At 37.7% G+C, this 12,931-nt stretch overlaps 1 protein-coding gene across 1 annotated transcript in view; it reads right to left on the minus strand.

Annotated features, from left to right (window-relative positions):
- Positions 1-1,061: 1,061 nt before the first annotated feature.
- LOC136256188 (von Willebrand factor-like) overlaps positions 1,062-12,931 on the minus strand; it is a 105,370-nt gene continuing 93,500 nt past the window's right edge. The window contains exons 19-22 of the mRNA XM_066049134.1: positions 11,488-11,694; positions 9,652-9,834; positions 2,799-2,924; positions 1,062-1,347 (exon numbers count right to left, since the gene is read on the minus strand). Coding sequence (XP_065905206.1) covers positions 1,226-1,347; positions 2,799-2,924; positions 9,652-9,834; positions 11,488-11,694 — 638 coding nt within the window. The 3' untranslated portion in view covers positions 1,062-1,225. The remainder of the gene's footprint in view (positions 1,348-2,798; positions 2,925-9,651; positions 9,835-11,487; positions 11,695-12,931) is intronic.

Genomic DNA, 12,931 nt, shown 5'->3' on the forward strand with positions numbered 1-12,931 from the left:
CCCAGTTCTGGTTCACTGTGTGGCAATAGCTGTTTCGCATGGCTGCCGGAAGCTTTGCTTTGGTGGTGGTGAGGGTGCCACGGTGGGTGACTGAACAGAAAATAGCCAAGTGCCAGAGTGGCTCATATGGTGACTCCAGCCTTAATATTGGGCTCTCAAGACCACCTGTGCCACTGAACAGTAAAGAATATTATGTAGAAAATATCTGGGCAACTGTCCAAGGCTGTTCACATCTCTAGTCTCGTGTTTAAGCTGGCCAGTGGTATTACAAGGTGCCAAAGTGTTCCCAGTGGCTAGCACACATAAAAGCAGCCTGAGCAAATCAGTGGCATGGCTGTGGTGCAAATGTGTAGAGTACTGATGTGGCTATCCATTCATGGACTTCACTTGTGTGTTAGATTGACAAAACATTTGGTCACATTTGTTGCTTTCTATGTAAGTTGACTATTAATTGAGTCTTTCTGCATAAGTGCAATTAAGCATATACATGCAGCTATAATGTGTGTGTATCATGAGTTCTGATCTAGCAACAACCCTAAGGCCTGAGTTGAGCAGCACTAGCATGGTCAACACAGTGTAGTGCAAAATTGCAATAATATTATATGTTTCATATGTGACTGGATTTGTGGAAAGGGGTCTTTCACACACATTTAATTTGCCAAATTTGACTATTCATAATTTCATATTGGAGAGAGCTATTGACTTGAACTTTGGTCAGGATTGAGTACCAACATAGCTGAATAGATGGTGAACCATACAGATTAATATGGTCCTTGAACACTAAGTTATGGTCTTTCAAGTTTACGGAATTGGATGTATGTGGAAGACCCCTTTTTGCAAATCTGGTCGCATGTGTAAGTGATTAACACGATTTTAAGCTAATGCAGTTAAATTTGCACTTTTAGTAGCAACCAGTGAATGTATATACCAAGGTACCATTAATAAAAGGATTTTAATTGCCAACTGTTGCTATGTAATATTTTATACAAGTAGCTATACAGGACTTTAAAATGTACTGTTGATATGCTAACTACTGTACATTACCTTATGTGCTAAGGAAATCAATGGATGTTATCCAATTTACTCAAGTCAATAACTACTAATATAATAGTTATATCTACAGGTGCAAAGCTGTGTATGCATAAAGACAGCACATAAAATATGTTCTACAACTAAATAACAAGTGTCGTATCAGTCCAGACTACTAGTTTATCAATCCAGTTAGTTAACCACGGATCCTGAAAGTTGATTTATTGGATATTCCTTTGGTTTCACCAGGACATGTGGACACCAAAGTGATTGAATGACTTCCAACACTCAGTCCAGTGTACACTTGAGGACTTGTGCCTAGAGAAAATATGCAATTTAAAGAGTATGTATGCACAAGACGTTATGTAAGTTGAGGCTTGTGAAAAACATTAATAGAGATAATGATGGAAGTAATTAGTTCATGCTAGCAAAACATTTAGCCATAGTGTGCATCTATTTGTTAACTACCATTCTGTGGATATGCAATCCTAATACTTGCTTTTAACTAAAGAAAGTTGTAGACTATTTAAGTGTACATAATAACCAGTGGCAAGCAAAAATGACTCTACTAAGTATAACTAGAATATTAATTTAAAAATGAAGTATGGATCCAAGAAAAAAGTAGCGAACGAAGAGGTCCAGTCATGGATTTTTTCTCCTTTCTGCAACTTTTCAAACACACCTTAAGTAGCTAATGTCTTAGTGTCTAATGTCTTTGAGCAGGCTGTAGGACCAGGTGTCCTACAGACCTTCAGCACTTGTGCTGTAAAGCTTTAATAATAATAATAATAATAAGATGAATGATGGAATTACAGTATAGCTCAGTGGGAAAATCCCTACTTTGGAATTCGACAAAATAATTGTTATGCCATCCCAATGTAGAGATTTTCTCACAGAGCTATGCTGTAATAGCATCATTCATCTCTTGCTTCACTACTTTTCATCACTTCATTTTTATATCAATATTTTTAGCTTGTTTAGCTTTCATGTTATAGTATACAGCTTTGCACATGTGATTGTTCTATTAGGATGACTGCTGTATTAGAGTATCTCTAGTCAGTCTTTCACCTCGGGGGCATGGTCATTATTTCATATTTTCACTGTGCTAGTATTGTAAATACAGCTAGATCAATAATAAATGGGAGTGGTCATTGTGATAGAATAAAATAGTATGGTCTCTGAGATCAATGATTCTTAATCAACCAAGATCATTTAATGGGTGTGGTCTTCAACCCATTGCAATTTTACAGGTAAATGCTTAAAAGGTTTTGTGGCATCTAAATATGCTACTCAAGGAAAGTGTTGATACAGAAAAATAATGTCTAGATATGGTTTCATTACATGGAAAAAAAGACGATGGCCAGCTTGACTGAAGATAAAAGGAAAGCCAAGGCACAGATGGCAGACATTCGTCAGAACCCCAAAGACACATGCCACTGGTGAGTGTTATTGTGACAAAATAGTGGCCATGCGCTGCTTCATTTGGCCTCCAGGTTTGCACTGTGGTCTGGCAGACAGTCTGGCAGATGGAAATTTGAGTTTCTATGATATTTAAAAAAAATTTTATATCCAGCCATCTGTAAGTGTTTTCTTGCTGTATTAATATTATTCCATCAAGGTGGTTTCATCATGTAAGATGTATCTAGGATGATTTTTTAGGCAGTGCACATCACTTTAGGGGTAATCATCACTTAGTTTGATGATTATTCCTAACCTACGTATGGCATTAATGTATGTGTTCTGTACATATCAATCAAGGTTCAACTTACAAGTGACTGCTGCTCCATTATCCAACTGGCATGTAAAAGTGGCATCCTGGTGTGATGAAAATGTCACGGTAGCTCTATCATCTCTTGTAATGGTCCGAACAGTGATGCTTCCAATATCAATACAACCTGAAAAGTAATAAGCATTCTTGATCATTGGTTATGGATATACATAATAATTATACAGGATAAATATTAGCTTAGGCACTAGGCCTTTGCTTGTAACCATATCCTAAATCGAGTTCCCAGTAAAAGTCTAGTTGTTAATAAAAAGAAATGCTCGATGCTGATATTCAGGAAGTAGATTTATGACTTGTTGAGTGAAAAAAAATTGAACTGAAGTGTGGTTCTTGATAGAAGTTTCATGGAAGTAAAAGTTAAGTGCTGACCAAATACAAATGAAATAATTTGTAATTGTTTTTAGTAACAAGAATATGCACAAACTTATTGTAAACAAAACAAACTAGCACACTTTACTTATTATTTGAAAGGCCAGCAATAAAAAGTAGTGAAACCAGACTCAACAACATAATTTATGTAGCTATGTGTAAAAATCCCATTTGTTCATGTGGGGTTTTTCCCACATATAGCTATCTAATCCAAAACAGCCAAGCTGTAAAAAAAGTGTGCGGCCCTCAGAAAGGCTATGGTGAAAAAAGATGTGAAATCCAAGGTGGCGGCCAAGAAATGGCTGTGATGGTAGGTTAATGGTAAAAATTTTAATAACGACAATTCAGGTGAATTTTTGTGCCGCTTCACAAAATTTACCTAAATTGTCATTATTAAAATTTTTACCATTAACCTACCATCACAGCCATTTCTTGGCCGCCACCTTGGATTTCACATCTTTTTTCACCATAGCCTTTCTGAGGGCCGCACACTTTTTTTACAGCTTGGCTGTTTTGGATTAGATTTCATTTCTTTTTGTATTTGTATACCCCAAAGCCGGCCTATGGCCAGCTTTGGGACTTTTTTAACCTATGTTTTTTTTCTTTACTACAGGAAGAAGAAAAGATAAAGTAGATGTACTTTAAATATTTTATCAGTAAATGTACAAATTATATATGCTGTATAATACATATGTGACCGGATTTGCGAAAAGGGGTCTTCCACACACATCCAATTTGCCAATTTTGACAATTGATAACTTCAGATTGGAAAGAGCTATTACCTTGAAATTTGGACAGTGGTGAGCACCACTATAGCTGAATACATGGTGAAATTTTCAGGTTAATATGTTACTTGAACACTGAGTTATGGTCTCCAACGTTTATGGAATTGGATGTTTGTGGAAGACCCCTTTTCGCAAATCCGGTCACATATATTGATTACAGAAATCTCCATGGTGGTTTCTTTGTAACTGAACACTCTACAAGGTGACTTCTTCTAATTGCTCTCTCTACAGGGTGAATTGTTTGTAGTTGAACGATCTACAAGGTAACTTCTTCTAACTGATCTCTCTACAGGGTGATGTGTTTGTAGCTGAATTCTGTATAGGTGATTTGTTTGCAGCTGAGCTCTTTACAGAATGGCTTCTTTGTAGCTGAACTCTCTAAAAGGTAACTTCTTCTAACTGATCTTTCTACAGGGCAATTTGTTTCTGGCAGAATTTTCTACAGGGTGATTTCTTTGCAGCTGAACTCTCTACATGGTGGTTTCTTTGTAGCTGAACTCTCTACAAGGTAACTTCTTCTAACTGATCTTTCTACAGGGTGATTTGTTTGTAGCTGAACTATCTACAAGGTAATTTCTTCTAACTGATCTCTCTACAGGGTGATTTGTTTGTAGCTGAATTCTGTACAAGTGATTTGTTTGCAGCTGAGCTCTTTACAGAATGGTTTCTTTGTAGCTGAACTCTCTACAGGGTGATTTGTTTGTAGCTGAAATCCCTACAAGGTAACTTCTTCTAGCTGATCTTTCTACAGGGTGATTTGTTTGTAGCTGAGTTCTCTACAGGGTGTTTGTTTGCAGCTGAATTGTCTACATGGTAGTTTCTTTATAGCTGAACTCTCTACAAGGTGACTTCTTCTAGCTGATCTCTCTACAGGGTAATTTGTTTGTAGCTGAACTCTCTACAGGTGATTTGTTTGTAGCTGAACTCTCTACAAGGCGATACTTCTAGGTGATCTCTCTACAGGATTCCTTGTTTCTAACTGAACTCTCAACAGGGTGATCTGTTCATAGCTGAACCTTCTACTGGGTGATTTGTTTGCAGCTGAACTCTCTAAATGGTGGTTTCTTTGTAGCTGAACTCTCTACAATGTGACTTGTTTCTAGCTGATCTCTCTACAGGGTGACTTGTTTCTAGCTGAACTCTCTACAGGTGATTTGTTTGTAGCTGAACTCTCTACATGGTGGTTTCGTTGTAGCTGAACTCTCTACAAGGTAACTTCTTCTAGCTGATCTTTTTACACTGCATATTTGTTTGTAGCTGAGTTCTCTACAGGGTGATTTGTTTGCAGCTGAACTCTCTACATGGGAGTTTCATTGTAGCTGAACTCTCTACAATGTGACTTCTTCTAGCTGAATTCTCTACAGGGTGACTTGTTTCTAGCTGAACTCTCTACAGGTGATTTGTTTGCAGCTGAACTCTCTACATGGTGGTTTCTTTGTAGCTGAACTCTCTACAAGGTAACTTCTTCTAGCTGATCTTTCTACAGGGTGATTTGTTTGTAGCTGAATTCTCTACAGGGTGATTTATTTGCACCTTAACTCTCTACAAGGTGACTTCTTCTAGCTGAACTCTCAACAGAGTGATTGATTTTTTTTGCAGCTGAACTCTCTACATGGTGGTTTCTTTGTAACTGAACTCTCTACAGGGTGATTTGTTTGTAGCTGAACTCTCTACAGGGTGATTTGTTCATAGCTGAACTCCCTATAAGGTAACTTCTTCTAGCTAATCTTTCTACAGGGCGATTTGTTTGTAGCTGAGTTGTCTACAGGGTGATTTGTTTGCAGCTGAACTCTACATGGTAGTTTCTTTGTAGCTCTACAATGTGACTTCTTCTAGCTGAACTCTCTACAAGGTGACTTGTTTCTAGCTGATCTCTCTACAGGTGATTTGTTTGCAGCTGAACTCTCTACATGGTTTATTTCTTTGTAACTGAACTCCCTGCAAGGTGACTTCTTCTAGCTGATCTCTCTACAGGGAGATTTGTTTGTAGCTTAACTCTCTACAGGTGATTTGTTTGCAGCTGTACTCTCTACATGATGGTTTCTTTGTAGCTGAACTCTCTACAAGGTAATTTCTTCTAGCTGATCTCTCTACAGGCCGATTTGTTTGTAGCTGAACTCTCTACATGATGGTTTCTTTGTAGCTGAACACTCTACAAGGTGATTTCTTCTATAGCTGATCTTTCTACAGGGTGATTTGTTTGTAGTTGAACTCTCTACATGATAGTTTCTTTGTAGCTGAACTCTCTACAAGGTGATTTCTTCTATAGCTGATCTTTCTACAGGGTGATTTGTTTGTACCTGAACTATCTACATGATGGTTTCTTTGTAGCTGAACTCTCTACAAGGTAACTTCTTCTAGCTGATCTCTCTACAGGACAATTTGTTTGTACCTGAACTCTCACATGATTGTTTCTTTGAAGCTGAACTCTCTACAAGGTGATTTCTTCTAGCTGATCTTTCTACAGGGTGATTTGTTTGTAGCAGAACTCTCTACAAGGAAACTTCTTCTAGCTGATCTCTCTACAGGGAGATTTGTTTGTAGCTGAACTCTCTATACATGATTTGTTTGTGGCTGAATTCTCTACATGATGGTTTCTTTGTAGCTGAACTCTCTACAAGGTAACTTCTTCTAGCTGATCTCTTTACAGGGTGATTTGTCTGTAGCTGAACTCTCTACAAGGAAACCTCTTTTAACTGAGCTCTGTACAGGGTGAATTGTTTGTAGCTGAACGATCTACAAGGTAACTTCTTCTAACTGATCTCTCTACATGGTGATTTGTCTGTAGCTGAACTCTCTACAAGGAAACCTCTTTTAACTGAGCTCTGTACAGGGTGAATTGTTTGTAGCTGAACGATCTACAAGGTAACTTCTTCTAACTGATCTCTCTACATGGTGATTTGTCTGTAGCTGAACTCTCTACAAGGAAACCTCTTTTAACTGAGCTCTGTACAGGGTGAATTGTTTGTAGCTGAACTATCTACAAGGTAACTTCTTCTAGCTGATCTCTCTACAGGGTGATTTGTTTGTAGCTGAATTCTGTATAGGTGATTTGTTTGCAGCTGAGCTCTTTACAGAATGGTTTCTTTGTAGCTGAACTCTCTACAAGGTAACTTCTTCTAGCTGATGTATCTACAGGGTCACTAGTTTGTAGCTGAATTCTCTACATGGTGGCTTCTTTGTAACTGAACTATCTACAAGGTGACATCTTCTAGCTGATCTTTCAACAGGGTGATTTGTTTGTAACTGAACTCTCTACAAGAAAACTTCTTCTAACTGATGTCTGAACAGGGTGAATTGTTTGTAGCTGAACTCTCTACAGGGTGATTTGTTTGTAGCTGATCTCTATACAGGTTACTTATTTCTAACTGATCTCTTGAATTCTGTTCAGGGTGACTGCTCTATTAGGATGACTGCTCTATTAGAGTATCTCGATCTCACACTTGCTACACCAAGTTGGATTTCGTGTTATAACTCCGTGGCTTTAAGTCTGATTCTTCTACACCATTGAAGAGCCTTTCTAAGATGATAACTCCATCTGTACAGCGATTTTCAAAGCATTACCCCAAGTGGTTTATCTGGTAGGCGTGGCAAGCATAATAATAATAATAATAATAAAATAATAAAAAATTAGCTAATCTCGATTGCATAATTGTTACACACTGTTGATTTTTTCGTTGTATCTTCCTGGTTTTTAGCTCGATTTTTTTCAAACCACAAAAGGTTTGAGGTTCAATAGTTAACCTATTCACCCACCGATTTTCAGCTTCTTCCCATACACGGTTTACCCTGTAGGCGTGACAACATATTGGTGTTATTTTTCGTGCATAATCGCTCATAACTCTTTGCCTGTTTATGGTATTCCAGCCAAAGTTGGTACCGAGATGCGCCTTTATATCCCCCTTCTGTGTGCCAAATTTCAAGGCAATCGGATAACGCGTTCGCATTTTATAGCAATTTTTGTAAGTGTGCGAAAAGAGGAAGAAAAATAAGAAGAAGAAAAAAAAAACGAAGAAACTAAGCCAATTTTTGAAGTCGCATATCTCAGGGATGCCTAAAGCGATTTCGCTCAAATTTGGAATGTGGAGTACTGAAGTTGGAGGGAATCTACACAGCAAAATTTGTCTTGTTTCATCAAGGCAGCACAGAGCTACGGAGGTGCGAAAATTGCGTTTTGTTTCTTCCTGTCAATATACTCACGGGGTTGCGTGCCGGCTTCTTGGGCCGCACAACACACTACCGTGTGTCTTGATGTATGCTGTTGAGTCTTGTTTTACTTTTTTTATCAATGGAACCCTAGTTACTTCATTTTTAAATAAATAATTTTTAAGTTCTTTAACTTTGTTATAGCATAGCCAAGAATTTATACATGTAGCTGTGAGTACTTTATTAAAGTAACTCAATCTTGCTGCTTATTTTGAGTGAACTGATGTCTCCCTGTTGAGATTAAAATACGTAACTATACAACAGATTAAGTAGCATGATTGTCATGTCTTTTTTCCTACAGCTAGAGCATTAAGGGGTGTGGTAACTGCGATGTGATTTTTAAGGGCATGATGGTGTGTTCTAATGTTTAGGGGCGTGGTCACCTTTTGATCATTTTATAAGTGAAGCTATCCCTTTTACAGTAGTGAAGTACTTCAAAGTGTCTAACTACATTCCTCTAAGGAAGTGTCAATATGGAAAATTAACACCTCAATATTATTTCCTTGCATGAAGAAGATGACCATGTCATTGAAGGTAAAAGGAAAGGCAAACACTGGTCGGAACCGGAACCACATGTGAGTTTTTTATTGTGGGACAAAATTAATGGTGACTCATTCACTGCTTTGTTTGGCCTCAAGCCTTGTGACTGTGGTCAGGTGGACAGGCAAGCAAGCCAAAAAACCTTGGCATTTCTTTAAAATCAACATTTTCCCTTCTGTGAGTGTTTTCTTGTTTATAATGGTGGATTTGATGCTAGATGCACTAAAAGACTTCCTCTTCTTCATGCATGATACAGTACTGCCCTGAGGTAACGTTACACTCGCAAGCAGTTGACACTCATGTAGCCAATTTTCAACCTGCGATTTCTTTGGAATGTGTGTGCTAACTAACTCACCATGTGTAGCCACGACACACGAGCTCCCTCGGGTGGCTGCTCCAGTAACCATATACCTTTGCACATGATGTATTCCAGTCATGCATCATGTCGAGTCGTGGCCTGGATTTGAGCACTCGTGAGGGATTGTAACGTTACCTCTGGGCAGTACTGTATTTCCAGGTTTTTATACTTGGCAGGGCTGGAATTCATTGTAAGGCTTTGAGAGAAGTTACTATTTTTATCTAGATGATATACAAACCACAGGCTGGTATTAAGAGAGTATCATTTGACGTGTATTGTTATTAAACCCCAATTTTCAGGTCTGATTAATTTATGCATAAACTACACAGCTAAAACAATTATTTATGGATAAACAGCTAGCTAAATAATGTTCATTATACTTAATATTTCAAAAACTAGATAACAACATGACACACAGATACTCACTACAGTATCATCGTACACACATGCATTACCAATAAGTTTTGTACAGTAAACTGACTGTGGTAATGCATCTCGAATTGTGTATTAAACATATCCATGTAGATGCATTGGTGGGGTTGCCTGTGTAATAAAGTCTACTAATTTTAGTAACTCACCTAAACACAGAGTATCATCTGCACCATTCCAGGTTCCATCATCTTGACAGGTCCTACTCTGAGTACCACTAATTTCAAACCCATCATCACATGTGAATGTACATGTGTCTCCTGGACTATCATTTCCTGGTGAGCAACTAATTGTTCCATTTTCAGGAGCAGAAAGTACTGGACATGTTGTGACTAATGCAATAAGTGACAATATAAATTAATAACAAATATTGAACAGCATACTATATAATATTATGTATAGACATAGAAGAAGCGTTTGCATCAACAAGTTTAATATGTACAAATTTAATATTAAATACATGTGTAGTATTTCATGCAGTGGATGAAATACTATTGTAGTTTATTTTGTTAGTTTAAAGAATTTTATGACTGCAGGTTTATATGTAGTTCTATATTTACTCAGGCAGCAACAGCAAATCAGTACTATTGTAAATTTGTTAAAATTTACAATTTTCGATTGACTATACTGTAATTATAGAACGTTGTTTACATAGGTAGGTCATTTCATAGAGGGATAGATTATGTAGTACTGTATATTAGGGATCATGAAGGTTTGTGCTTCTCTGGCCAAAAATATCACCCTAAAACCAGCCTCACAATATCTTCATGGCACCTTGGCAGTATTGGTTAGGTATAACCAAGTGCCTTCAGTACGACCTGAAATTCAGTTGCTATGAATTTTTTTTTTTAATTGTTTAGTGGAATTTTCTACTGCCTGACTGACTGACTGACTGACTGACTTGACTGACTGACTGACTGACTAATGCCTTCAGACAAGAGTAACTCGATAACAAATAAGAATACAGGCTTAATTTTTCACTGTTTGATGTCGCTTCAGCTCGACAGGTGCTTTTTTGACATACCATACATGCATCAGCTGGCAAGAATATTGTTGGATACCAAAGGAATGCAGACAGATAGACAGGCAGCTTTCAGCTTTATATATATATATATATGTGACTGTCTCTGGAAAAACCAGTCTTATCGCCCATTTAAAAGTATCAAGAAATGCCGGTTTTAAATATTACAAGTGTTGTAGCTTGCCAATGGTGGTAGCTACATGTACCAAATTTTCACACATTTTACAACCATGTATTACCTTCCAGATCATCCACTGAAGAAGTAGTCAACAGCTAAGTTTCCCGCCATTTTAGATAGTTTTTAACCGAGGTTGGCTGTATCAGGTGAGCTCCAAAAGGGGTGGGAGGTGGGGGGCCTGGAAGGTGGGCAATTACAAGATGCTGTTTAAAGATTGAAGAGGAATGTTTTGGGATGAATTATGTTAAGTTATGGGCTATTCAGGGCTCAAAACTGGCTAAAATGAAAGGAAATTTACAGCACAAGTCATTGTCCAATACCACGGAGCTGTACAACCACACACAGCCATCTCCTGGTTGGCCAGGGCTCCATCAAGACCCCAGACCACTCGTACAGCTCTTCATTGTGCTTGAAAAAAGCAGTAAGCAAAAGCAGACACTGGTGGACTGTGACAGTGAAATTTGATAGTGCATTCATAAAGCTTTGTATTTGTGTGAAAAAACCAAACTTCCTTTCTTGGGCGATGAGAACGGTTTTTGCAGATCCAGTCACATAAATTATGTAGATTAACATATGCCATAAAGGCATTGTGATAGATATATGCAGGAGATTGGGAAAAATGTTGGTACAAACTGTACCCTTTATCAGGTGATAGAGCTCTTGGGTACTAGATAGTGCTTGACCCTGGAACTGAACGTTACCAGCTTAATAGTGAACTCTGTTTGTACTTATTGTAGTATACGCATTAATAATAGATACATAATAATAATAGACTTTATATCATACCCATATTACAAGTAGCTGGATCGCCACTCCATCTGCCTCTATTATTTCGGATTCGACACCTTCTTGATTGGCTGCCACTTAGCTCAAAGCCATCATTGCAAGTAAATCTACATCTATCTCCATTAGTAGGAACACCATCACCTCCCAGTGAACAATCAATCTTCCCATTATCCGGAGCAGAAAGAGGGTTACATGAGGGTCCTGTGACTGTTAAAGGTACAACATGTATCAAACAGTATGGTAGTACTGTTTAAGTAGGGATTACCCCAAAAAGTGATGCAAACCAACTTAAAAACTGCCTTTCAAAATCATCCTAGAGACATCTTACATGACGAAAATCACCTTTACAGAATAAAATGTAGCATTAAAAACAAGAAAACGCTTACAGCAGCTTAATATACAGTAGAATTTTTAATCACCAAAAATCGGATTTTTGTTTGCCAGCCAGCCTGCCTGACCACAGTTGCAAGACTGAAGGCTAAACAAGGCAGTGCATGGTCACCACAATAACAAACTCAGCAGTGGCATGTGCCTTGTGGGGTTCCGATGGGTGTGTTCCCTCTGTGCCTTGCAATTGTCTTTCCTTTTATCTTCAATCAGGCTGGTCGTTGTCTTCTTCATGCAATAAAACCTTAGTTATCCATATCAACAGTTTCCTTCAGCAGCATATTTTTAGATGCCAAAAAATTATTTAGAACGTTTACACTGGTAGATACCTGTAACTTCAAGGTACGTTCGAGACCATGCCCTTGGTTGATTAATAACGATTAAGCATGGAGACCACACCTCTTAGCAATCTATTTTCTCAGTCACAATGACCAGACCCCTTAGTATTGGACTAGTTGTATTTATGATGCTAGCACAGTGAAAATATGAAATAGTGACATCCCCCCTGGTTAAGTGAAAGGCTGACTTGAGATACTCCAATACAACAGTCACCCCTAATGGAACAGTCACACTGGTATAGCTGTATGCTATAATAAAAACCAAACAAACTAGTTTAAAATTAATGAAGTAGGGATCAAAGTGATAAAGTAGTGAAATAATATATGAATGATGGTATTGCAGCATATAGCTCTGTGAAAAATCCTTACATTGGCATGTTATAACAATTATTATCTTCAATGCTAAAGTGGGGATTTTTCCACAGAGCTATACTGTAATGCCATCATTCATCTCTTGTTTCACTACTTTTTATAGCTTGAATCCCTACTTCATTTTTAAATCAATAATTTTTAAATTATACTATTTAATAGCTTATATTATGATCATTGAGTATTTGATATTTTATTTCTAAGCTTTACAGTTACTGGAGCAGTATTACTGGAGGTCAAGTAACTCACAGACCAATATTTGTGAAGTCTTAGGATGGCTGACGTTTACTCTAGAGCATAAAGAGCTTGCTTAACCAATGTCTAAAATGCTTCCTACACCACTGCATGTA

Source organism: Dysidea avara, chromosome 5 (assembly GCF_963678975.1).
Source record: "Dysidea avara chromosome 5, odDysAvar1.4, whole genome shotgun sequence".
NCBI lineage: Eukaryota > Metazoa > Porifera > Demospongiae > Dictyoceratida > Dysideidae > Dysidea > Dysidea avara.